Source organism: Trematomus bernacchii, unplaced genomic scaffold, assembly GCF_902827165.1.
Source record: "Trematomus bernacchii unplaced genomic scaffold, fTreBer1.1, whole genome shotgun sequence".
Taxonomy (NCBI): Eukaryota; Metazoa; Chordata; class Actinopteri; order Perciformes; family Nototheniidae; genus Trematomus; species Trematomus bernacchii.
The window spans coordinates 113,190-140,655 of record NW_022987817.1 but is presented as its reverse complement, the minus strand read 5'-3'; the positions used below and the strand labels follow the sequence as shown (position 1 = coordinate 140,655).

At 42.0% G+C, this 27,466-nt stretch overlaps 2 protein-coding genes across 6 annotated transcripts; both read right to left on the bottom strand.

Moving 5' to 3' along the window:
• Window positions 1-289: 289 nt before the first annotated feature.
• Window positions 290-781, bottom strand: LOC117498824 (prothymosin alpha-B-like). The gene is made up of 3 exons (XM_034150968.1): window positions 655-781; window positions 487-575; window positions 290-402 (listed from the first exon to the last, which is right to left on the bottom strand). The coding sequence occupies exons 1-3, from the start codon at window positions 764-766 to the stop codon at window positions 358-360; spliced, it is 246 nt and encodes an 81-aa protein (XP_034006859.1). The 5' UTR covers window positions 767-781; the 3' UTR covers window positions 290-357.
• Window positions 782-1,200: 419 nt separating this feature from the next.
• LOC117498819 lies at window positions 1,201-23,244 on the bottom strand. Of its 5 annotated transcripts, XM_034150964.1 has the most exons (4): window positions 23,125-23,244; window positions 22,139-22,227; window positions 7,599-7,711; window positions 1,201-6,795 (listed from the first exon to the last, which is right to left on the bottom strand). In XM_034150964.1, the coding sequence occupies exons 3-4, from the start codon at window positions 7,696-7,698 to the stop codon at window positions 3,128-3,130; spliced, it is 3,768 nt and encodes a 1,255-aa protein (XP_034006855.1). In that variant the 5' UTR covers window positions 7,699-7,711; window positions 22,139-22,227; window positions 23,125-23,244; the 3' UTR covers window positions 1,201-3,127. The 5 variants fall into 5 exon arrangements, 1 of the variants encoding a protein (XP_034006855.1); XR_004557611.1 differs by lacking the exons at window positions 1,201-6,795; window positions 7,599-7,711 and adding an exon at window positions 19,329-19,366 and having other exon boundaries at window positions 23,125-23,242; XR_004557612.1 differs by lacking the exons at window positions 1,201-6,795; window positions 7,599-7,711 and adding an exon at window positions 20,093-20,125 and having other exon boundaries at window positions 23,125-23,243.
• Between the last annotated feature and the right edge of the window lie 4,222 nt (window positions 23,245-27,466).

The window sequence follows — 27,466 nt, the reverse complement described above, 5'->3', positions numbered from 1 at the left end:
AATAAAAATACAAACAAATTCTCCTTTGTTGTGGTTGTTGTTGTTGTTGAAGAGAAGCCGGATTTCTGGGGCCATGTGTTGGCTCTAGAAAATTAGTTTTGCGGGGATACGAGTGTGTGTGTGTGTGTGTGTGTGTGTGTGTGTGTGTGTGTGTGTGTGTGTGTGTGTGTGTGTGTGTGTAGATGTTTGTTGAACTCTACTTGCTAATGACCATGTTGGATTTTTCTTTTTTTTTGACTTTATTATAATTTTCTTTCCTTTTGAATCAGTCCTCCTGCCCCTCGCGACAAATGAAAACGGTCGCAGGCGGAGAAGCAGGAAGTGATTCAGCGGGAAGTCGCGGGCGAGGGAAACGCATCAATCGTCGTCGTCGGTTTTCTGCTTCTTGGTTTTAACGTCGTCCTGCGGGAAGAGAAGAAGAACAAGAGTTCAGTTAAAGGCTCCTGATTGGTCGGATTATCATTGATGAAGGTCGGGGGGGCGCACCTCATCGTCGTCATCGTCGTCGTCAGCTGGCCGTTTTGTGCCGCCCTCAAGTTCATCGTCATCGTCCTCCTCGTCTTCCTCATCGCCGGCTGGAAGAGACCAATTCGCTTTTTGCACAACTTTCAGAAAACCTTTAATCCTGAAAAATCACAGAATCTTTTAGCTTACCTTCTACGTCATCTTCCTCCTCCTCCTCATCCACTTCATCATCATCTTCATCATCTACCTCGGGCTCGCCGTTCTCCTCATTCTCCTGGAAATATATTCTAGTTGTTTGCATCTTTCTAACCGGTAACATTATTATTATTAAAGATAGTTTAATATTACATTTATTCCTTTAAACCAGATTTATTTATTCTAATTTGTGTGTTTATGTTTCAGGACCCCTTGAAGATGAGATGCTCCATCTCAAGGGGCTACCCTTCAATACATTCTCAGATCTAAAGTGAGGGAGCGTTTACACTGCAGGGTCAGACACACTATTGGAGGTTAACATTATGTTCTGCTCATTTGAATGACTCTGCAATCAGTCTACTCATGTTCTTCTTTAGTGATTACATGGAGATTTAGTGATTCTCTGAAATCTAACTTGGAGAGGTAACATATAAGGTAACATGGAAATACTCAAGTAAAGTACAAGTACCTCTAAACTGAACTTCAGTATTTGGGTAAATGTTTTAGAGACTTTGAAACGAGGAGATAAAGAAGGCCAGAAACATTTGAGACAAAATGACATTTATTTATTGTTAATGAATGATTTCTCCATCTGTCAGTAAATGATAATCAATACACATCAGTATCAGGTATAATGTTTTTAAAACTCAAAGAATATTAAACTAATAGTAAATTAAATGTTAAACTAAGCAGGAAGTTGATAACCCGGTTAAAACAACAACACAGTAAAACGATTACAATGGAAATAAATTCAAACTTTGTGAAAAATACAATATTTAAAAGTTATACTTTTTCCTTTCAGCTGTTGATAGATCTTCTTTAATCTCCTTATTCTCATATCTGTTGTTCTGATTAAAATAAACTTTCCATTAGTCTGAGTTATTGTTTAACGTTTAGAAAGGTCTCCATCATCCAGCAGGAGCCACCGTATCATTTCAGGACACTCAGCAATACAATCCATCATTAACAAAACTCACGTAGAGTTACACATCTCAAAGGAAATAACATGAAGAGCAGAAAAAACATTTAGCAATAATCTGATATTTGTAAATGATCATAATAGAAAATAAACATCACTTTTAATAAACTTGCAGGTTTCATCTTTTCCATTGGTGGTGATGGTGTCAGGACGTTAATGATTTCTGCACAAAACAATCACACTTCCACATTTCATGCACATGGTACATGTTACTTCCTGTCAAACAGAACATGCAGATTGCTCCTGCAGGGAGATGTTTGTGCAGGAGAACAATAAAGCTTTGTAATTCATTGATTAACACTAGAGCTCTGAGTGCGGGTCTATTTGGACTTCATGTGTTGTATCAGTGACGGAAGAAGTATTCAGATACTTTACTTTGGTTATAGTTATAATACCACATTGTATAGATACTGTTACAAGTAGAAGTCCTGCATTCAAAATGTCACACAGGTGAAAGTGTGTAAAAGTATAATCACAATGAAGCTATAGTAATAAATGTAAAGGTACCCGATGCAGAAGAGTAAAGAGTAGAGTGGTGAAGTAAAGAGTCCAACATTTCACTTTGAACTGCATTCCACCTCAGCGCTGGGTGGACCGGGTTCTCTCATATTCCTACAGAACCGCTGATCCAAACAGCCTCACACGGGGCAGCACCTCCCCCTGGTCCATAGCAACACACATGCCAAACAGGAAGTAGATGGGTCCCAGGGTTGGTGAGATCATCTCAGATATAAAAACACAGACGTCTTCCAGTTTGTTGATACATCTCCTCTTGGTCTTGCTGCCATCTGTTTGGTCTTGGTTTGGTTTTGATCCAAAGGATTTGTGATCACTGTGGACTCTGGAGGAGCTTCTCTCGGCTGCTCCTTCAGCATTTCTTCAAGACAAACCATCTTGCTTTAAAAAATGTAATCTTTCATGATTAAAAAAACAGTTAAACGATAACTTTGTAAGAACAGAAAATAAAAATAAATGACCCATGAGTATTTGTGTCATCGTCACTTGGTTGCGTTGGCCATCAAGGACTCTTGATCAGTATCACTCACTATCCTGTCTTGTTTAATTGTGTATTTACACGTCTCTTCTTTGATATCATGTTCAGCTCTTGTCTTGGTCTCAGTTGGAGCTGGTCTTGATTTTGCCCTCAGATTAAGATTCTTCACTTTGAAGCAGGTGTTCTCCTCTCCTTACTTTACCCATGAGCTCTGCTTGTCCTCTCATCTCCATCAGGTACTGGACTCGTTGCTTCCAGCCTGACTTGGCCTCAGGTTTCTCTCCCTCAATAAGCAGGTCAATGTACTCTAAAGATTTGGCTTCAAACTGTTTCAGTTTCATTAACTTTGCCTGGAAAAATATTACTTTGCCTTCGCATTTTAACACAACAACAAAAATCAACAGCAAATCACAAATGCCTTTCGAAGACACAAAATATCCTGACTTCACCCCCCCTGTTCCTCTGGCTTCCTCCTTCCCTGGGCCTTGATCAGTTCAACTTACAACCTTCTCTAATTTTTTTTTAAACATGTCACCGGTGTCCTCTGGGCGCTCAGGACTTTGAAGCAGGTGTTCTCCTCTCTTTACTTTACCCATGAGCTCTGCTTGTCCTCTAATGTCCATCAGCTGCTGGACTCGTTGCTTCCAGCCTGGCTTGGCCTCAGATTTCTCTCCCTCAATGAGCAGGTCAATGTACTCTGGAGTGGAGAGAGGATTTGGCTTCAGTGCGATCTCTCCTAGTCTGTTCAGACACTCATCAGACCTCTGCATCATCTCCATCAGTCCAGTCTGAAGACGCTTATATTCAGCCTTCATTTCGTCTATCCTTTCCTGAACAGTTACCTTAGCCTCTGAGGCCTTCAGGTACTTTTCTTTCAGATCATCCAATGTTTGCATTTCTTTAACCTCCTTATACTCCCATCTGTACGTCTGGTTAAAATGTTTACTCCAATGACATTTGCCTTTACACTGAGTACAGTTTCCATCTGGTCCCATTGCAGGACTCTTTCTTTTATCTGCATCATTGCCATATGGACATTCTGAATGACAGGTGACATTACACACCTGACAGTTGGTGAAGAACTTTCCAGTGCCAGATATGTCTATTTGAACAGGCTTTGTATAAACTATTGGGATCTTAAAATCCTTATTTCTGTTGATCTCTGCTTCATGCAGTTTAAGTTGTTCAGTTGTCTCTTTAATCTCCTCAAGCTTGGCTAACCCTACTTTAACCTGCTTCTTTAAATGTTCCATTGAGATCTGGAGCTGCTTTCTTTCTCTGATGACTTCCTTTGTCATTGTCAAGCTTTTGGTTGTTATCTTAGCTAAAGCAACAAAGAACCTCTTCATGCCTCTTGCCCCCATTTCCCAGAGCATCTGATCAAAGCCTCCATCTTCCTCATCCTCACTGGAGTCAGCAGCAGCAGATGATTGGTTCTGTGCAAACAAGGCAGAATGATTGAATTTGAAGTGAACTGGCAGCCCGTTTTCTGTTTTAGGACATGGGACACCTGAAGCATTGATCGCCTCTAGAACTGGTGGGAGTTGGCCGTCTGAGAATGTCACCAGAACCTGGAGGTTCTCTTCCATATCTTTGCTAAGGATTGAGAGCACAGAATCAAACACATACTTCTGTGTTGGTGTGAGCCGAGCTGAAGAAGCCTGAGCTACAAAACACACTGCGTCAATTTCACTGATGCCACGCTTTGAAGAGAAGAGATTAAGAAGCTGTTCTGTTATCTCCTTGTCTCTTTTTATTCCTCCTGTATCTCCAAAACCTGGAGTATCAACAACGGTCAGAGAGTAAGGGATTTTAAAGCCCTCTTGGTGGTTGATGTTGTACACAGTGACTTCAGAGGTCTGGCTCTCAGCTTGTGATCTTGACTGATCCTCGACAACTAACTTGAATCTGAAATCGTCCTCCCACTCTACACCAACGATGTAGTTGATGAGTCCATTGATCAGAGTGGACTTTCCAGATCCAGCTGCTCCGAAAAGCATTATTGTGCGATTTTCACTCATGCTTTCTTTGCCAAAGTTGAACCTCCGGCATCCATCAACTTCCATGTCTTCTTCTGTCAGAGGCAGTTTGTAAACTGAGGGAGATTCAGAATTGATCCTCTTGCTTTTACTTTTGAGGAATTCTTTAAGATGTGCATGTTTAGTAGTGCCGACATTAACAGCGATGCTTTCTTTGCTTCTTCCAGCTGCACCACAATCACACCTGACCCTGACAGCGTATTCTGTCTCTGGCTGAAGTCCTGAAATGATCGCCTTCTCAGCTCCTGCCATCATTTGCTCCCAGTGGAGATCTTCCTCTTTCACCTGTTGGTCTGGTTTGGCGTACTCCACGATGTAGCTCAAAACGTGGACATCTTGTCCGAGCTCAGCAGGTTTCTCCCAGCTGACTGATATCTCACCTGAGGTAGATTCAACGTGGAGTTTTCCAGGAGGGCTGCAGGGTAAGGTTTGAATGGATCCACTGACTTCATTGGCTGGCCCGGCACCTACTGGTGTCTGTGCCCTGCATCTGAACATGTACTCTGTGTTAGGACTCAGGTCGCTCACTGTGACTTCTTCAGCTTTGGATGCTGTCTCTTGTTTCCAGCCGTCCTCTCCTCTGACACAGTACTCAACAGAGTAGGAGGTGATGTCCTCTGCTCCAAATCTGGGTGGAGAAATCTTCAGCGTCACACTGTTGTGGTTTAAATCACTTCCTGTTACTGTTGCAGGCTTTGAAGGCGGCTCAAAGTTCTCATTGACAGAAAGGCCGTCTGTATAAAGGTAGATGCTGGCACCTTTCTGTGTCTCGTTTGTTAAACCCACCGTCAGGAATGTGATGTTCTTGTTCTCCTTGTTGGCCTCTGCAAAATCACTGAAGAGCTTTGCTTTATGCCGCATTGCTTCCATTTCTTCTCTTGAGTTGTACCATTGATCTGGAGGGGGGGGATCTTGGGCATCGTCTGGTTTGGGTGTTTGTTGAAGGTAGTTTGATAAAGTTGAGAGGTACGGTTCATCACTTCCCAGCGAGGTGAAGACAAAACACACAGCGTGCTCTGCTTTGAGAATTTCTTCATGAAGATCATTTTCGCGTGGAACGATCTGGGTGTTTTTCATCCTGTTGGTGTACGACTTCAAAATGGAGATTTCTCTCTCCTTACAGTCCATCCACTCGTTCAGGTCCTTGCTGTTGAAAGGAGAAGAACATGTCTTCCTCAGTTCCTCTGCGAGCACAGCTTCTTCTTCTCCTCCTCCTCGGATTGATGGAAGTTTCTTTGCCAGGGTTCGTTGGAATTCCAGTTTGAACTCAGAGCACTTCTGTTTAAAGGTTTTGAGTTTTTTTCCAATCTGTGGGAACTGCTGTGCAGTTTGGCTTCTCAGTGCATCATTGCACCTCATTTCCAGGTCACTGAAGTCCTCCACGACACTCTGACATTCTTCAACTAATCCTATACTTATCTGACGGACAAGTTTAGCGGCAGAAGAATCTAAACATGTCAGAGGCAACAGCCAGACCTTCACTGGTACTGCTTTTTCCCCGTTGGCTCCCAGCAGCTTTGGCAGTGTTTGGTACACCTCTACTGCACCCTGAAAGGATGTCGGAGGTTTCTGAACGAAAAAGTCTCCAAAGAATCTGCAGGACAGTTTCTCAACATTTGCCTTGTCCTTGTCTTCCATTTTCAGCGAGCCTTCACCATCTATTGAAAAGCAGGGGATTTTCTTGATCATCACCTTCAAGTTGCCCTGAATGTCTCGATGGTTCTCGTTGACAGACACCTCACGGTCAAAGACAAAGAAGGCTTGTGCGCCATAAAGGATACCTGTGACTACATGTGTTGCTATTCCTTTATCAAAGACAGATTTCTGTATCACATTGTCTCTTCCAAGATGATTCATGGACAGTTCTTGGACCTTTGTGGTAGCTTGGTACTTCAGAGTTACTCTGGCCTGATTTTTGGAAGTCTTACTATCGTTCAGGTATTTGGCTGATCCTTCAACCTTTACCAGTCCACACAAGAAACTTGCCTTCAGTGATGCTTCAACATTTAGTGCTGAAGATTTGTCCTCAATTGATTCAGATGCAACTATATCACAATCATTATAGTTCTGTGGTCTTTCTCCAGTATGTTTTTTAAGGTTCTCACGGTCCCACAAATTCAGTCCTGTAAAAGAAGAAGAAAGAATCGAGGTCCTTAATACACACTAACTTTAAGGGAAAGCCATATAACAAAATATAAGTCAAATGCCTTCGTGTGCAGCAGGAAACAGTTGGATCTGGGCTTCTACTGTACAGGTGGTCAAAAGCTAAGATGGTCCCTTCTCATCAACGTCTGGAGTATACTAGATAGCTGGTCTCCATGCTGAATTAAAATGAGATTTGGGGCCAAGTTGTTGCCTGTCTTGCTGTATGTTTTTTAAAGAATCCTTTGTCGAGTTCCAACTTCTAACTTTCTCTCAGGTCTCTGTCTCTTATCTATACTGAAACAAAGATGAGGATTCCCTCAGTGGTGCTTCCTGTATAGTTCCCTGACTCTCACCACTGTTACGCTGACGACACGCAGATTTACTCTTCAGTTAGACAAAATTATGGGTAATATTAGTACTCTCCATGACTGCCTGTATGGATGTCACTTAACCTTCTTGATCTAAATTCAGACAAACAGAGGTCTTTCTTAGTGTTCCTGGTAACTTTGTCTCTAAACCCTGCATCAGAACCCTGGCCCCCCAACGTCAAACCCTACTCAGGAAACCTGTGATCTTTGACCAGAATCTGAACTTGAGCCTCACATAAAAAAGCTAGCGCAAACCTGCTTCCTCCAACTCTGCAACATCACAAAAGTCAAATCCATGCTATCAACCAGACATCTGGAATAACTGATTCATAACTTTCTATCTGTGTGTTTCCTTGTGGGGGCAAAAAGAAAATGTTGTTGTTCTTTTTTTACAGGTGATGTTTTTTCCTCACCAGGGACGAGAGAGTCTTTGCGGCAGTCGTACAACATCCCAAGACCGAAAGGCCGTCCGAGCGCCGCCACCTCCATCGTCCCGCTGCCTTCAGAGTCCATCTCTCTGAATGAACTGAAAATAATCAACAACAGCTCGTTAGTTAACTTCAATGATTTGGTAATATCATGTCCAACCATGCTCCCCTTTCAATTAGACCTTTCTACTCAACAAAGAAACACAAAAAGTTTACAAATTGACACAAAGCCTCTACCAATACCGACGATTGGATTAACAATTGGGCCGATGCCGATACCGATGTTAATATATTTTCATGTTTGTTTGTTTTGTTGTTATTTTTTCCATTTTTGTGCCGAACAAATTATTAATTTTTATGAAAGATATTCTAGTTTTTCATTACGTCCATCATAATCCATTATAACACGTCACTTTTAATGATAATAAGACATATTTAATTGAAATAAATGCCATTCATGAATCAAATCAACCTATTAAATTATAATAGTGCTTTGATTTGCACAATTTACATTCTCAATTGTTTCACTTTCACAGTTTGATTTCTCAAGTATATACCAAGTTGCACTGTTCGATATGAAGGTAGATATGGTGCAAAATGCGAGAGCGTGTAAAACCTGATGTGAGTACTTGCAGAAAAAAATCTGAGCTTGTGTGCATACATTTACACTTGTATAAAATATCCATGTATCTGTGAACCAAATTTGAAGTCACAGAATACAAAAAAAAGTTTTGTGGCATGTAGAAAAAAAATGAACTTAGTGATGAAATGTTCACTTGCAGAAAAATATATATTTTTTAAATATATTTTCCATTACAACTGCAACTTGGTTATTACAACCTCTCAAATCAGTCATTACAACTTCACGAATCTGCTCTGTGGCAGTATACATCGACAAATCTGTGGCTTTGACTTTTGCTACACTTCTTGCGATGAATGTGTCGCAAAAGTAATTTTCACCTGTAGATGTGGGGGAGGGAGGGGGGTTGGAGCGAAGGGGCGGAGCTATCACAACGACGAGGCTCAGCCTCGGGTCAGTCAGGTCGAACCGGATGACTGCGGGGCTAACGGTCCGTGTCTTCATGCTTATATATCGGACTGTTATGACTCGCTCTGCGGTTAAAACAGACGGTGCATGAATGCGGTTTTTTTATGTGTTTATGATTTTAATCAGCTACGTAATGAATGTTAAGGCTTGGGTTAGCGTGTAAGCGAGTGGTAGCTACATCTGTGCTAACGATGCTAATCGTAGCCTGCAAGTTAAAACCATAGACTGTATACATGAAGGTTAAAACGAAATAGACAAGTGTTAAGCGTTAAGTGGGATAATACTGTAGAACAAACGGCTTCTGTTTGAGGTTGGTAAAATAAGGTCATCCTTGTAACTTAGAGAGATATTTTATTATGTAGGTAGGAAGTTCTAGGAACTGTATGCATCGCTAAGGTTAATTTAAATCCGCTATGCTCAAGTATGTAGACAAGCTAACGTCGAAGTAGTGTATGTGAAGTCAACCTCACAATAAGATGTGTGTATATTACAATTATTAATGTCATATTTCAAGATGATTACTTAGATATTACAATATGGTTGGTTGAGCTGGAGTTCATTATTGAGCTTACACGTTAACGTCAGTCATATCTGAAGAACCCCAAATCTTGTTGTTTTTATTAATTGTATTACCAAATTGGTATCAAATAAACAGTAAGCATTGGTAACACAACTTCCAAAGTTACAGTAAAATAAAAAGGACCCTGACTCGGAAAATACACAATCCAACATGTTCAACAGAAGAGAATAAGTTATATTGTTTGTACACATGGTTCTTTACATATATATCCGTTTGTTTAAAGTGTCCAGGTGATGCAGACAGGCTGGACCAGAGAGTGAGAGACAGAACTGGACTCCTCACAGCAGTGAACTTCAGCACAGGTACAAATACTCTTTTTTCATACTGTACAAAGAATCAAGAAATATATTGGTTTAAATAAATGAAGTATTGACTTTAATACACTGATATACATTCCATTAAACAATACTAAATACTAGATCACATACACATCAGTGAAGTTGAGGGGTTTTTCCATGCAAAGGGTTACATGTTAACAAGCAATATTACTTTGTCAGCTTTCTAATTTAAGGTATTGAAGGCAAAGCTATTAGTGAGAACTGCTATTTATCTCTCAATATTGTCTGTGAAAACGTGGTAAAAGTGATTCTTTCAGTGAGACAACAGAGCAAGCTTCTACAGTTGCACTACGTTTTGATAACAGTTCAATATTATTTTGATAATAAAATACATTTCAATGTTGATGAATTTCATACTGTTCATTCATAATCTGATTGTCTTTGTAGCTCACTGTTGAAATAAAATAAAACATTACAATTACAAAATAATTATATCTACAGCCCCTAAACACAAACACACCTCTTTCATAAATAACACACTTGTTCTGCAATAATATGTTTTATGTTTCCTGTAATTTTTGTTAGAAAGGACATGCCTGAAAGACACGACTCAGCATCTCCTCTTTCTCCGAGGGTCAAGAAGAACATCCAAGAGGAAAATGAAAAGCTGATGTTATGAGATTTTAAGACCAGTACAGGACATTCACTAAGAAACTACTTTTATTGTGAAAACACTGTCAGCTGATTGAATGCACCTATTTCCACATCTACACTCCATCAGCTGATTATTTCTATTTGCCTCACTTTATGAGCTTCACAACATGTACCTTGTACCACAGAGTTTGCAACGCAAATAAATGGGGCCAATCTTCAGTCGGATGTGAATGTGTAATCTAACATTTTCAGTAAGAATAATGGACAAAAGGAGTGCAAATACAAATTCAATTTATTGAAATGTGAACCAAAAGTTAATCAAACATGTTTTAAATAAAAAGCACATATGGACAGAAGGTGTAAACCTATTAAATGTATAAGTAAACACATTTAGTCAAATAAAGTGACAGACTAGGCCTGTGCAGTTGGTATCAGCTATGCCCAGCATGGGCTCCTCCATCAGGCCTGATCCTCCTCACAGAGGAAAGCCCCTCAGTCCTCTCCAAACCAACAGACAGGACGTCCATCACACGGAGGTTTCTCCCTGAAGTCTCTGCAGCTCTCTGGACACCATGCTGTCTCAATCCGTCCACACTGAATATGAGAGGGGAAAAATGAAAATAATAAATGCTTTAGACAATAAGAAATATAAAGTTGACTGTTGAGTTGCTCAGTTTTTTTTTAGATTGTCAATACTATTACTGTATAACTAATATCTCAGGTTAAGAGGCACCTTCAAATAAAGATTGGTCTTTAAATACATTTTGTCTTTTGAATTGTTTGTCTAAAGTCAAGGATCTAGAACTGGTATTTATAGTTTTAATGATACAGTCTGGTTATTATGCTGTTTGGAGGAGGCATCACAGGTAAGAGCACTAACTAGCTATCATCACATGTACCTTAGCTTAACTTAAATGTTTTAAACGTATAATTAAGTGATGGCAAAATATAAATAACTAATGTCATGCTTGAGTCCAGTGTTGAATTTAGCACAATTGCATACAAACGTCAAGGGATTTTAAGATTCTGAAGTCTTCGTTCTAAATAGAAAATAGCATGGATAATTTACAAAGGCTTTAAAAACACAGCAGGAGCCCAAGACAATTATAAAACTTGTCATTATTTCAGTACAGTTCAATTGGTTTTATTTTCATAAACGGTTATCAACCGTTAGTGCCAAAGCAGTAGGCTATAATATATTAATTACTGCTGTATAGACTACAGTACAACCACTACTTGTTTAGCTAGCATAAATTCAACAAAGCTAGCATTAGCTGGCTAACTGACGTTATTTTGCCGCTAAACTGCACGATATAAAACGGTGGTCTTCATAGCGGATTTAATCCTCAATCACAATAATAATATTCAAAGTAATACTGGGGAAGTAATGGGCAAAACGTACCGTTGATTGACGCGCCATGTCAGCGGACTGGTAGCGACACGGACTGTTAGCCCCGCAGTCATCTGGTTCGACCTGACTGAATGACTGACCCGAGCCTCGTCGTTGTGATAGCTCCGCCCCTTCGCTCCAACCCCCCCTCCCTCCCCCACATCTACAGGTGAAAATTACTTTTGCGACACATTCATCGCAAGAAGTGTAGCAAAAGTCAAAGCCACAGATTTGTCGATGTATACTGCCACAGAGCAGATTCGTGAAGTTGTAATGACTGATTTGAGAGGTTGTAATAACCAAGTTGCAGTTGTAATGGAAAATACAAAAAAACACAAGACATATAAAATGACTTGAAGAACAACTTCTATAAATGGACTCAAAACGACTGCAAAGACTCACAAAAGTCAAAATATCTAAACAAAACAAATACAAAAAGCCTCAGGTGACCTCAAAATGAATCAAGACATCCCTTCACTCTACTAAACAGAGTGCATCCTTTGTGTATATTTCCATCAACACATCAACCTGTACTGTATGTTGTATTTCTTTGTGTGTATGTGTATCAATCTGTTTCATACTACAGAGCGAGCTGCATGCTGTTATCTGTGCTGGGTTTAACATCCCATCAGCCTCCTGTCAGCTGCTGGTTCAAACCTGCACCATGCTGCCCTCTGGTGGCTGCTCACACAAACTGCTCAGGGCAAACTGCATACAGCCTGACACCACAAACAATACCCATGATACACTTTAGGCTCAACATCCAAGAACCAGGACTCTCTAACAAGTCAAAAGAGAAATCAGCCACTAATAGCTGTTTAATTGACTCACATGTGACCTGATCCTATAAAGTGGTAAACACCTCAGGCCTAAAAGAAAATATTGTTTGTTTCCGGTTTCCGACCGACCCTGCCGATTTATGTGCGACTCAGATTTATTTGATAAGAATCCTACAGTGTATTTTAAGGAACTTAATAGGTGGATGCACTATTGTAGAACAGTGACTTTGTACCACTCACTCTAATTGGGGCAGATTTGTTTCTGCAGAAAAATGTATCTGCAGAAACAAAAGAAATAAAGATGTATAGTCTACAATAGCTTTATATACAGTACCAGTCAAAGGTTTGGACACACCTTCTCATTCAATGGGTTTTGTTTATTTTTTATTGTTTCTACTTTGTAGATTAATACTGAAGACATCAAAACTATGAAATAAAACATATGGAATTATCTAGTAAACAAAAAAGTGTTAACAAATCCAGAATATGATTTTTATTTTAGTTTCTTCAAATGATACGGTGGCCCTGAAGTGCAAGTCAAAATAACATTTCACTAAACACTACAGCATTTCACAAAATGCTACAACATTTCAGAAAATGCTACAGCATTTCAACTTTTACGGAAAGGGTATTCCTTAGGAGAACACCCTGCCTTTTTGTAACTAGCTGATGCTAATCTCATCCTCTTCTTCAAAGTCACTGTCAGACTCAGAATTCTCAGAAATGTGATCCTCACATTCTGAAACCTCTTTCTCTTCCTCTACATCATGGTCAAATGGTTCTCTCTCTCAATTTGCAGCTTGGATAGAGAGTGAAAAGAATAAAGATTGGTTCCCGCAAGATACAATGCGAATGTGAGAGCAGACAGGTGTCGGTGCTTGAATTTATCAACAATTTTGCAACCTTGTGCGGGAATGGCAGGGGCAGAAACACAAAAGTCACACACACACACACACACACACACACACACACACACACACACACACACACACTCAGTGTGTGTGTATATATATATATATATATATATATATATATATTTTATGCTATTTGCTCCTATATTATCTTCTACTATACACCTGCATTGTGTACACTGTCTTGTCCCGGCCTGCACCCTGTCCAATGTTGACTAGTAAACACATTCCTAGTATGTTGTAAAACTACATGGCGACTAAACAGATCTTGTATCTTGCTTATTTTCCCCTCTTAGGAAAGCGGGCACGGGATGTGAATTTCTTTGACAACGTCGAGGCGTTGGAGGACCGGCGTGCCGTGGTGAAAGAGTCGATGCACGGGGATCAGATGGTGCTGTTCACCAAGGCCCAGGAAACGGAGGACAAGATGCTCACCAGATGGAGCACCAGGATGAAGTGTCGGCGCAGCGCGAGCGGCGCCAGGAGCGCCAGGATGAGCGACAAACCACTTTTCAGAATGGGTTTCTGGAAGTGCTTTCCCAGCTAGTGAAAGCCAACAGGTCTTCCTCCCTATAGTTGCCACTGTTAACAATGTCTGCTGCTGAGCCTATCCCTACACCTGGGACAGTTTATTTTATATTATTGTTATTACTGTTATTATATAGTCTTGATAGAACTGATACTTTATTTTATATTGATAATGTTAATTTACATGTACAACTTCTATTTTATTTACATTAAAAATGTGAACTTCTATTTACTGTTATGTCTTGAGAGTGCAATAAAGAGAACCTACATGGCGATTAAACAGATCCTGTATCTTGCTTATTTCTCCTGACACTTTATCTTTAGTGACCTGTGTAGCATCCTATACATCACATGTAAGTGATTATTCTGATACCATCATGTTTCATCGGTTATAAACTGGCAAAGCTTTATTTGTCATTTATTTATCATCAATGTTGCAACCTTCTGGAGGAATGGCAGGGGCACATACACAAATATGATAATTTATATCATTTTAAATATTATTTGACCTAAACCTAAATGTTTTTATGATTGTCCTCTGAGGAGGACATGGGGATTTGTAAACTTTTAATTCCCCCCCCATTTTACACAACACAAAATGGAGTCCACTATGGGCCGAAACTAACATGTATGTTTCCATAGTGTTTATGGCAGACGGATGCAGTGGGTCTCAGGAAGATATATAATAAATAATAAAGGTGGGTTTGCTGCTGAGCCTATTTACTGTGCATACAACACACCTGGCACAGTTTATTGTTATTATATTGCCACACTGTACACTATTGTAATGTTGCCTGTCTTGACTGGAAAATAAAAGAGAGAAACAAAAGCACTGTACAAAAGATCAGCTTTATTGTCAAAATGTTTAAAATGTACAATTTACACGCTGTTCAGATGTGCACAAACAGCACAACTTCAGTCGACTCCATCTCCATCATGTCTGAGGTCGGAAGGTAAACAACAGACGCCTAATGTACAGCGAGTGGGTGGGCGTCGCAGTATACGCGGGAAGTTTTTCTTCTTCTTCTTCTCTTGTTTTTGTAGCGGATTGCAAACAACTTTAAGGTGCATACCGCCACCTACTGTACTCGCCGTGAAGTGGTTTGTGGCCTGCCAGTAAACCCAAAGCAGAAGAAGAAGAAGTGACGTCAGCGGCTCATTTGCGTAATCTTCCCTCAGGGAAAAGTACTCCGGTGTGAACGCGATTGGTACTAAGTGCCCTGGGGTAAAAAGTGCCGGGGCACTGAGTGCCGGAACTGAGTACAGGAAAGTACTTGGTGTGAACGCGACTATTGGAAAGCTCCGTCCGACCGTCTCTCCTGCACAATCTCATCGGATCCAAATATGGTCATTTCCTTTGTATCAGCAACCAATCGTGAAAGTACAAAGAGGTCTTAAACCGAAAAACGAAATCCCATTGGCTGGTGTCAATTTCTGACAACGTGATTCGTTCAGGTGTGTCACGTGGTGTGCTAAAACACTTCTTGGTATAGATTTCGCTGGAAATTTAAATCTCAAAATGGCAAAAGAACAGCGATAAAAACGTTCACAGAGAAGACGACAACAATTGTCACTTGCACAAAGCCATGTTAGACAAAAAACAAATGACCCCGAACATGAAATACCTTCACGGAGTGTAGAACAACAAAGACCCTCAGCATTCATACTTCTGTAAAATAACAACTTGCAGGACTTATATTCAGTTGTAGAAAGAATAGGAATATGTTTGTATAAATGATATATATTGTATGTATGGGTTAATGTGCAGGGGAGGAAGACTGAGGGGTGATAGAGCCAGAGTGCAGTGATTGCTCTGGGGGAGAAAGTGTCTGTAGTCTGTTTGCCTTTGTTTTAATGCACCTGTAGCGCCCCCTGGAGGGCAGCAGGTCCAACAGGGGGCACCTGTAGCGCCCCCTGGAGGGCAGCAGGTCCAACAGGTGAACACCGGGGTGGGAGCTGTCCTTTACAATGTGTGTGGCTTTATTGAGGCAGTAAACGCTGCATGGACCTTCTCACAGGGCACTTCCAAGGAACTGCTGAGTCTACGATCAGATGAGGGCTGGGCCATAGACTGACATCACTCAAAGTCTAAAGGTTCATGATTCAAGGTTTTGTAGATATAGCAAAGAAATCTAAGACCCTCTAACCTAATCTAAGGCTCCTCTGCAATTTTAAATACTTAAAACATAAAAAGAAACATGTGTACCTAAATGCAGGAATAAGTATATATATGTTAAAACAAGTGAGAGCACAATGTAGAAATGGACAATTAAATACTGTACAGGGCAATGAAATCTTCTATAATGTAATAATATCAGTATCGTGATAAGAGATTAGGTTCTGTGTTAGGTTTCTGATATTGTTACATTCCATAATTGTCTTATCCTGGGTGCATTTCAGAAAAGTGATCTAATCTTATCAGACTGTTTTATAATATGATTTTACTCACTCAGCAGTTATATTAAAGGGGACCTATCATGCAAAATGCACTTTTGTACGTCTTTTCTACATGAATATGTGTCCCCGGTGTTCCAGGGAACTCACCAAGTGTCAGAAAACACAACCCTCTCTATTTTCCTCCATACCCAAATCTCTAAAAAAGGGGCTGCAACGGATCTGATAAAAACTGATCCAGATTTGAACACTGTCCTGACGTCAGGACGGTGGCGCTACGGCTATTGGGCCAACTCTCCACCTATCAGGAGGAGACAACCACGGCATTGCCGTTCGAAAGCGCTGGAGACGCTGTAGTACATATGCCAGGCCTCTAGATGGTGCTGTTGCTCACAGAATCAACTTGCAAAAACAGAGCTAACATTTTTCAAATTGAGCAAAATGAGGCATGGCTAAAATGCATGATCTGTTTGGTATTTTGAAAAAAAAAAAGTATAAATATGCCTTATATAGGTATGGTCCTACACTATATTATTCAAATATAGCATGATAGGTCCACTTTAACATTAGATTATTCATCAAAAATCTCATTGTGTGAATATGTTGTGAAAGCACCAATAATCAACCTTCTCCTTATCCAGGGATTTGGTCAAAGTATTGTAATATTTGGTTTTCACTAAAGAGATATTGCATATATGGTCAACCTGTTAAACCCCATGCCCCCGCCCCCGGGGCCAAAACACAACAATATTCACAAAACTGTGTCTCAGGGCTTCTTAACATTTAACAACCTATTAATGTGTCATACCCACTTAACGGGAAGAAACTCAGCTACCTGACGATATGAACAATTTTTACCGAAACAAAGCACAACTCTAACGCCAAGTAGGGGTGTTGAAAATAATCGTTTCTACGATGCATTGCGATGCGGACGTGGACAATTCGGTATCGAAGCAGTGACGGAAGATAATCGATTATAGCGTAGTAACGTTGCTTCCTGATTTTCCGGCCGCGGCTTTACTATAACGTTTTTTTTATATATTTTGAATATCAAATCGGTCGGTGACGCAGAGATCAGGGAACAGACGTGACAGCGGCACAGCAACACCAAACACAGAGCAGTCTGCTTTATCCACCAACACAAGAACACCAGTCCAGAACCAACAGCAGAAGGACCCGCTCTGAATCACTCCGTGTCGCTGCGGCTCAGAGACACAAGGATTTATGTTTTTCAAAAATAATCGCGTTACAATCATGTCAGGTTTTTGGTGGATTTAATTAAGTCTTGGATTGCAGAGTATGAATGTCCTCTAGCAATTCTCAGACGATATATACGTGTGTAAAGTTTTTGAAGGCAGGAGGAAAAAAGCTTCCTCGATCACCGTCTCCTCTGTTCCTCCAAACCCCGCCCCCTCCCTGAAAATAATGAGTGACAGGCTGATAGTGACCCGATAGAAACTTTATTATTCACTTAATCACTGATTGAGATATAATGAAGCTAACTTAATCTCAGACATTATGTAACAGTAAGACAGAGAATGTAAGTGTGCACCCACATGCAGTATTTTTGTTTGTATATGCTGTAAATACTCCTGTTGTCTGCTGTGTTCAGACCAAGCGGCAAACTCAGGGGAAGAGCCGGGACGCCAATACGGAAGTGCCACAAACTGCAGTTCATATATTGGCCGATAGGCGCTGACTGCAGAAAGGAGCAATTTCCATAGAGCCCCATGTTAAAATGCCCAATTTTACAGCCTAAAAAAACATGTTTCTACCTATGGATCCAATAAATATTATTATAGATATAGTTAGATTCCACCTTCATGATTATGAATCTGTGAGTGAATTGTTTTCTAACACGACCCTTTTATTTATATTAGGTCTTAAAGTCTTTGCATAAATTAGGGCGTGGTCACATTGAGTGACAGCTCTGTCAGGTGACTGCTGCTGTTAGCTTTTTGTCTCTCTGCTAGCTGCTCCGTCTCCGTGAAGCTACAGGGACTCTGCCTGCTCAGTTCATCCAGGGAACACAACTTGATCCCGGCCGTGTTTGTTTGTTCTTCATGCTTATATATCGGACTATTGTGACTCGCTCTGCGGTTAAAACAGACGGTGCATGAATGCCGTTTTGCGGTAAGTGAAATTCGAGTACTTTATTTATGTGTTTATGATTTTAATCAGCTACGTAATGAATGTTAACAACTGCTATTTATCTCTCAATATTGTCTGTAAAAAACGTGGTAAAAGTTATGATTTCAGTGAGAGAACAGAGCAAGCTTCTACAGTTGCACTACGTTTTGATAACAGTTAAATATTATTTTGATAATAAAATACATTTCAATGTTGATGAATGTCATACTGTTCATTCATAATCTGATTGTCTTTGTAGCTCACTGTTGAAATAAAATAAAACATTACAATTACAAAATAATTATATCTACAGCCCCTAAACACAAACACACCTCTTTCATAAATAACACACTTGTTCTGCAATAATATGTTTTATGTTTCCTGTAATTTTTGTTAGAAAGGACATGCCTGAAAGACACGACTCAGCATCTCCTCTTTCTCTGAGGGTCAAGAAGAACATCCAAGAGGAAAATGAAAAGCTGATGTTATGAGATTTTAAGACCAGTACAGGACATTCACTAAGAAACTACTTTTATTGTGAAAACACTGTCAGCTGATTGAATGCACCTATTTCCACATCTACACTCCATCAGCTGATTATTTCTATTTGCCTCACTTTATGAGCTTCACAACATGTACCTTGTACCGCAGAGTTTGCAATGTCACAAATAAATGGGGCCAATCTTCAGTCGGATGTGAATGTGTAATCTAACATTTTCAGTAAGAATAATGGACAAAAGGAGTGCAAATACAAATTCAATTTATTGAAATCTGAACCAAAAGTGAATCAAACATGTTTTAAATAAAAAGCACATATGGACAGAAGGTGTAAACCTATTAAATGTATAAGTAAACACATTTAGTCAAATAAAGTGACAGACAATGATCAGGTGGTATCAGCTATGCATGGGCTCCTCCATCAGGCCTGGTCCTCCTCGCTGAGGAAAGCCCCTCAGTCCTCTCCAAACCAACAGACAGGACGTCCATCACACGGAGGTTTCTCCCTGAAGTCTCTGCAGCTCTCTGGACACCACGCTGTCTCAATCCGTCCACACTCCACACTGAATATGAGAGGGGAAAATGAAAATAATAAATGCTTTAGACAATAAGAAATATAAAGTTGACTGTTGAGTTGCTCAGTTTTTTTAGATTGTCAATACTATTACTGTATAACTAATATCTCAGGTTAAGAGGCACCTTCAAATAAAGATTGGTCTTTAAATACATTTTGTCTTTTGAATTGTTTGTCTAAAGTCAAGGATCTAGAACTGGTACTTATAGTTTTAATGATACAGTCTGGTTATAATGCTGTTTGGAGGAGGCCTCACAGGTAAGAGCACTAACTAGCTACCATCACATGCACCTTAGCTTAACTTAAATGTATTAAACGTATAATTAAGTGATAGCAAAATATAAATAACTAATGTCATGCAAACATATTAATATTTGCTTGATTCCAGTGTTGCATTTAGCACATTGCATACAAACGTTAAGGGATTTTAAGATTCTGAAGTATTATGCTAAAAACTTAATAACTTAGATTATTATTTATAGTTTTGCTGAATAGTTTCATGTCCGCTTACCTTAGAAACGTAAAATGTGACGGCAGTGTGCTGATGGGGAAGCATGTTAGCTTAGCTTCTTAGCTTGAGCTAGCTCTGTTACTTCCCAGCTGGAGGCAGAAGGTCCCGCCTCGGCTCCGCCTCTTTGCCCTTATTTGGAGCAGGCTGGAGCAGGCGGGAGTTAGACTCAGACGTCACTGTCGAGCCGTTAGTGGCCGACTCCGCCTACTAAGGGCTTCTCGGCAACTCTGCAGAATCCTATGGGTGACGTCACGGACCCTACGTCCATTTATATATACAGTCTATGGTTCAGACTCAAGTCCTGTGTGTGATGCCACATTCAGGACATTCAGTGTCCTTTCTTTAACAGAAGGCCGTTGCTAGAAGCTGCAGACTGCAGAAACATTAGTTTTTAGTTTTTGAGGATGGAACAACTTCACACACAGATATAGGGAGGCTAGACCTATACAATTAATTCATTTTGGTTTATAAATTAATGTCAAGACATTTATGTTATTGATTTCTGAAGCACTTTCTAAATAATAAAAAGAGAGTTCATATGTATTTACTGCATGTATGCATTAAAAATGCACCCAAATCACCCCAGAAGTGGGTTTCTTTTTACTAAACCTCTCTAAAAAGGTCAAATGTCACTTGTTTTGCATCAATCTTGATACAAGGTACTTATTATATGTTGTACTTTGGATTCCTAAAGCTTTTAGTCTACTAACCCATTATCCAAGGGTGGTTTTCACTATAAGTAATGGTTTATTTTTGGACGGACACTATAATTTACATTTTTTTACTATGTCAATCTGAATTTACTTTAAAAATAAAAAAATCTATATTGATTCTGACTTTTCTACATCCAACTCACAGGTTTATCATTACTTTGAGAAAAAAGATTATTAATGTAACCCTTTTAGAAGGGAAGATATGGTCAATTGTTCTGGGAATGTCCTTTTCTAGCCTGAGACCTGAACAACAGGCTCAGGGCTCTGACTGCCGGCTGTCCACAGCTTATATGGGCAACAACAGCAAGTCGTCCATCTTTGGTAGAGTAAAGTAGTCTGACAGACAGCAAGGCTGTTTCTCAATGTCGAGTAGACCTGCTGCAGAGCCACCATTTCAAGTATACTAAGTCATCAAGTGGCGCCGAATGCTGGGCATTTAACATGCATTTAAACAGTCCTTCGGCGCCACTTGATGACGTAGTATACTTGAAATAGTGGCTCTGCAGCATAGGGATAGGTATCGTTAAGGTTTTAACGGTACTACTACTTTTATCGATACCGCTTATCGGTCCGGTCTTTTAACGGTACTCTTATCGGTTCTTTTGGAGAAAAAAATAAGGTAAACTAACTAAACAAATTGTGAACAAAACTAACATTGCTTTTTATTTCAATTAAATACATAATATTTCACATCAAAAGAAACAACAATGTTTTAACAAATGGTATTAAATAATCTGATGACAGAACTGTAAACAGAATGGCTGAAACTCAGTTACCTCTAATCTTTAACCCATGTTTGTATCATTGAGTTAGCTCCGTGTGTTGCTGCTAGCATACATAACACCTGACGTGGAAACGTTACTCGTGGATGGGGCTACAGATCTACTAGAAAGACAGTCAAACCCGGTGCATTTCTCCGTCTGAATGTGGTGCACTTCTGCTAAATGTTTAGACAAATTGCTCGTGTTACGGCTCTTACATGCTAAACTCTTATTGCACATTTGGTAACGAGCATTGTCCACATCGAGACGGGTAAAGTTTAACCACACCTCGGAGCGCGTTCTCTCCGCCATCCCCTCCGTGTGTGTGTGTTGCTGCATGTAGCAGCTGCGTGTGTGTAAACTGCCCCGCCCCCTCGCACACAGGCGGGGGAGAGAGATCTCTCGTCGGGATTGGAAAGATCGAAAATACAAAAAAGACGCATTTTGCAGTCTTTTTGCGTCTTAGAAACGGAGTTGGTGACACTAAAACTGCAATATAATGTTTGTGTAGCAATAATACATATGACATATTTTTTACATGTCTCCAGTACCGATAAAAAGACAGATAACGTCGGAGCTTAACGGTACCACGGCCGGTTAATACCGGGGCTCGGGACCCATCCCTACTGCAGCAGGTCTACTCGACATTGAGAAACGGCCCCAGTCTCCTCCTGCTCTGCTTCACTTAATGCAGTGAAGGAGGAAGCAGCCTCTGCATGTACCAGCTTGTTGTTGTTCATACCTGAACATATACAAGTGAGGGAACCATCACATACCTTGAGAGGGGGTAGCTGGCTCTGTTTGAGAGCAGGAAGGAAGAGAACAGGCTTTACTGCATTCCACAAAGAGGAGCAGTGTGTGTCATCTGTAGATTACAATATGCAGTAAATTACTGAAGTAAAATGCTAATTGTTACAACAATATTAACAATCAATAATGTCATATATTATAATAGAGCACATATGAAATACATTTTCCTGCTAAATTAGCCCCCTTACTTTTGATACTCTAATAGTGAGAGTAAGTTTGGTTTAAAATGCATTTACTTGTGAAAGGAGTCTTTGATATTAATCGTATTGGTACGTTTACTGAAGTAAAGACTCTGAATACTTTTTCCACCAAAGTAAAGTACAAGTTAACTGATCCTCCTCACCGTCTAAGTTTCTGTTACTTTATATAAGAACAAGGTGAACGTCTTCTTGAATATCAGACAGTATATGCCAAAAGGTGGCGCAGGAATGAGTTCTAAAACCAGCAAATGATTCAGCATTTTGGCACTTCCTTATTTTACATTTTGTTCTACGACATTGATCAAAAACCCTGCACCACTGGAAATAAGGAGAGAGTTATCTAAAGTATTGTTGACATAATATCAAAGTAATATCACCAAAAGTAAAATGTTAACGGCCGACAATAAAGAAGCAACTGAAAGATTTCAGAGAGAAGTATGATATCTGTAACAACTGAATATGTCATAACAGAGCTTAGAAAACAAAATGATCTCATTTATTTATTTATTTGATAGGGAGAATTAATGACCATCTGTATAAAATGCCAATTTATGTCCATAGTCCCTAAGCAGGTAAAGAATACAGAACATTTACCAGTAACAATATCCAATCAAAAACATACAATACACAAGTTAAAAAGACACATTCAATGCACTAAATGTAACGTTTTGCCTTAAAGAGTAGTCCTACCTTGAGATTTCTTTAAATCAGATTGTGGTATCCAGTGTGTTTGAGATTTGTAGGAAACTCACCAGAGATTCTGCTGTTTGTTGAGAAAAACCTGAGATTGTTGATTCTCCTTCAGAGAGAAACAGAGAGACACAGAGAGAAAGAGTGAGATGCTGTCTCTGATAAACCGTTCACCTTTATCTGAAGACGTGGCATTAAAGTACAGTAAACACAAAAACAAGACGGACCGGATCACACCTGTGACGTGCATGGGTGTGACTCAGTATGAAGGATATGCAACCACTGTACAATACAATCTACAGCCAAAGTCAGCAGAGCAGGAAAGTCAGTAAACAAGTCTTTTAACAATAAATACATGTTGTTACGCCTCAAATGTTTCTGACCCTTAACTTCTCGCTGCAAAGTAACTTTGACTCCATTTATTTAAGAACTGAAGTTCAGTTTAGAGGTATTTTACTTTAAAGTTATACTTTATAACATTTTAGAAGAAACTATTTCATACTTGACTGCAGTCCATTATCAGACAGCTGTAAGTACTAGTCACTTTCAGATTCACATATAACACATATTTGATGAATGGACGTGATGGGGGGGGGGCAACAAGCTGCTTCAGTGGGGTCCGCTCACACAGGCCAACATTGTGGAACAACTCTCTCTCACCTCTTAAGAAATGATAAACTTGTCTCAATATAGTCTAGTCCTCAACAAACTTAAACCATGACCTGAGTAATAAACATTTACTGTATGTGTGTATTTATGTTATTAGTACACTTATGTTCAGGAGCAGCTTCACCTCCAGCTGACCTCTAACCCCACAACCCACCTTTCCTATTCATTCATCCATTCCCCTTCCTGCCTCATCAATACCTTCATCCCTTCATCTCTTCATTCCTCCATCCCTTCATTCCTCCATCCTTACATCCCTTCATCCCTTCATGTTACACCCTAAAGTGTAATGTTGGGTTATTGTATTCCAAGAACAGAAGTCCTCGACGTGCAGCAGAAGGAGCAGGTTTCTTTAAATCAATACAGGTTTGTACCTGCTTTAGTTGCTTCCAAATAAAACTGCAAATACAGAAAAATAATGTATAGTAGTTAAAAGTGTTGAATGAGTGACACATTGTTCTTGTTACTGTCCCTAATATACAGCAGTTCATGTTAGCTTCACTCAACATCAGTGGCGTAACTATCGCCGGTGCAGCCGGTGCAACGCACTGGGGCCCAGAGCCGGCCAGGGGCCCATGCAAAACAACTACCGGAGGGCCGAGGCTTCGAGGAGTCGAGGAGGGGAAATTAGTGAAATGAGAAAGGCCCCTGGTTCTTGGATGTGGATCTTAAAGTGTATCATGGGTATTGTTTGTGATGTCAGGCTGTATGCAGTTTGCCCTGAGCAGTTTGTGTGAGCAGCCACCAGAGGGCAGCATGGTGCAGGTTTGAACCAGCAGCTGACAGGAGGCTGATGGGATGTTAAACCCAGCACAGATAACGCCGGGTTACGTATTGTAACCCTTGTTATATAAACACAGGCGGAGCCCTCTACTGAACTCTATGGGTACTACCTTATCCCGCGTGCATTCTCCCACTGAGACTTCTATAGACGTAGCCGGCCCAGGGCGGGCCTACCTGAATGCGCGCGCATCACACCGTATAAAAGGAGGCCTTGCCTCCTGACTGCTATCCTATACCTCTCTTCAGCGAGCGGAACAGGACAGACAGTGCCCTGAGTAGAGGGCTCCGCCTGTGTTTATATAACAAGGGTTACAATACGTAACCCCCCGTTATATCTCTCACAGGCTCCGCCCTCTACTGGACTCTATGGGTACAGTGGGTGGAGCCCTGATGTATACGCGCACTGTCTTTCCAACACCAATCCACCCTACTGCCCCTGACCGGCTTTTCTGGTCAGCAGCTGCTGCCCCCCCCCTCTCCTTTAACCCGGTTGTGACCGAGGAGAAATCTGGGCTGCGGCTGACAGAGCACACCCTGCTGCGCTTGCCTCGCAGAAAGTGTGCTCAAAAAACAGTGCCGGGGGACCCTCCCCCCCCCGCCCTAGACGGATGGGGAGAGCCCCCTCGGCCCCGTATGGGCTTACTACGCACCTGCCTTCCTGAATCCCTAAGGATAACAGGGAGAGCGCCAGCGCCCAAGCCTCACACTCAAGCACTGACCCCATGCAGAGTGTGAGAGGACTAAAAATGTGGGGGGCTATCCTCCCCCTGCCTCTCGGCAGGAGGGGGGCAGCCCCTCCGCCCGTAACGGATGGGGAGAGCCCCCTCGGCCCTGTATGGGCTTACTACGCACCTGCCTTCCTGAATCCCTAAGGATAACAGGGAGAGCGCCAGCGCCCAAGCCTCACACTCAAGCACTGACCCCATGCAGAGTGTGAGAGGACTAAAAATGTGGGGGGTATCCTCTCGGCAGGAGGGGGGCAGCGCGCCTTTCCCGGGACCCTCAGAGGGCCCAGGAAAGGTGAAGGCGCATCACGTCCGGGGAGGGGGTCAGATGCCAACTGACCCACAACCCCCCCCTCCCCTACAAATGCTGTGTTGCCCCAGCAAGCACAGACGAGGAGAAAGAGCCAGACATGTCCAAGAGATAAAACCTTATAAAGGGGCCTGGCGTCGACCAAGACGCCGCTGTGCATATATCCTCCACACTCACACCGTTGAATAAGGCTGTTGATACAGCTACAGCCCGTGTGGAGTGTGCACAAATCCCTGTGGGGCAGGCTCTCCCCGCCTGTCCGTAGGCATGTGCAATGCACTCACAGACAGAGCTTTCCCGATCACCCCGCCCCCGAAGCACACGAACAGCTGTTCGGTGCGTCTAAGGGCAGCCGTGTGCTCTACATAGCATGCTAGCGCACGCACCGGGCAGAGGAGGTGCAGTTTAGCCTCCCTGGCCCCACCATGGGGGGGAGACTAAAACCCCCTAACTGAATAGCCCTCGACCTGAACGCACTCCTTAGGTTTTTAGGTACAAAGGAGGGGTTCGGTCTAAGTGTCGCGCCGCTTTGGTCACCCTGAATTAGTAAACAACCCGGGTGCACCGACAGAGCAGTTAACTCGGACACTGACGTTAAGGCAAGAAGCAAAGCTGTTTTCCACGACAATGCTTTCAGAGAGGAGAGCTCCAGAGGCTCAAATGGTCCCGAGGCCAGAGCCTCGAGCACTAGGGGCAGGTCCCACTGCGGGGTGGAGACGTGCACTACAGGGCGCAGTCTCCTAAGCCCCTGTAAAAACCGCGACATCAGTGGTTGACTAAAGGCTGACCTGCCACCAAATCCCTCATGACAGGACGAGATGGCTGCTGCATACACCTTCACTGTGGAATGCCCCAGCCCTCTGTCCACCAGTAACTGTAAGAAGGACAAAATAGAGCCTAGCTCACAAGATAGGGGCTCTATTCTCTGCTCCTCACACCATCGCTGGAATCCCAGCCACTTCGGCCTGTAACAGGCTGTGGTGGATCCTGCTCTAGCTGCCTGGATAGACTGAATAACACTGTCAGACAATCCACCCTGTCTCAGCCTGTCCCTCTCAGGAGCCAAGCCTGGAGAGGTTGGCCGAGCGTGGGTAACGCCCCGATTGCACCTGCCTCTTGAGACATCCAGAACTGGGGGATCGCCCAGGGCTGGCCCACCTTCATCTGTGTCATTTCTGAGTACCACGGCGCCCCAACGCGATCCGGTGCCACCAGAATGACTGCCAGACGTTCTCGCCTCACTCTCCCCAGGAGAGGGAGAATGAGACGCAGCGGTGGAAAGGCGTATAGCAGCTTCCTTGGCCATGGCTCGTGTGCAAACGCGTCCACCCCCAAGGGCGGGTCGTCGCTCAGGGCCATGGAGAACCACAGGGCACAGTGGCTGTTGCGCCGGCTGGCGAACAGGTCCACTTCTGCTCTCCCGAACTGGGCCCAGACCTGCTTCACCACCTCCGGGTGAAGCACCCACTCGCCTCTCAGAGATAACACCACCTCTGAGGCCCATAACCACAGCTCCTCCGCTGTGGTCAACAAGGAGGCGGAGCGGACTCCGCCCTGCCTGTTGATATAAGCCACTGTGGTGCTGTTGTCGCTCCTGACCATTACATGTCTCCCTTGAATTAGGGGCATGAAATGCCGAAGGACTAACACTACTGCCCGTAGCTCTAGGAGGTTGCTGTGTTGAGACTCTGTTAGAGCCCAGCACCCACCTATAGCCCTCTTCAGGCAGGTCCCTCCCCATCCTGTTCTGGAGGCGTCCGTAAACACTGTGATGTAGGAGGTCACCCGTCCCAGTGGAGACCCCCTCCGGAGGTTGCCCTCCACTGAGGGGGGGATGGTCACCAGCCGTCGTTTATGCCTCTTGGGGTCCAAACGCAGGCTGGAGAACCACCTCTGCAGGCGGCGCATATGTAGTAACCC

Bases quoted from the DNA above. Each gene is read 5' to 3' on its own strand.
- LOC117498824 (XM_034150968.1), bottom strand. From the start codon at position 766: ATGCAAACAACTAGAATATATTTCCAGGAGAATGAGGAGAACGGCGAG. The intron at 576-654 runs GTAAGCTAAAAG...GGTCTCTTCCAG, and splicing joins GGAGGAAGATGACGTAGAAG to CCGGCGATGAGGAAGACGAG. The intron at 403-486 runs GTGCGCCCCCCC...CTCTTCCCGCAG, and splicing joins ACGACGATGACGACGATGAG to GACGACGTTAAAACCAAGAA.
- LOC117498819 (XM_034150964.1), bottom strand. From the start codon at position 7,698: ATGGACTCTGAAGGCAGCGGGACGATGGAGGTGGCGGCGCTCGGACGG. The intron at 6,796-7,598 runs GTGAGGAAAAAA...CTTCTTTTACAG, and splicing joins CAAAGACTCTCTCGTCCCTG to GACTGAATTTGTGGGACCGT.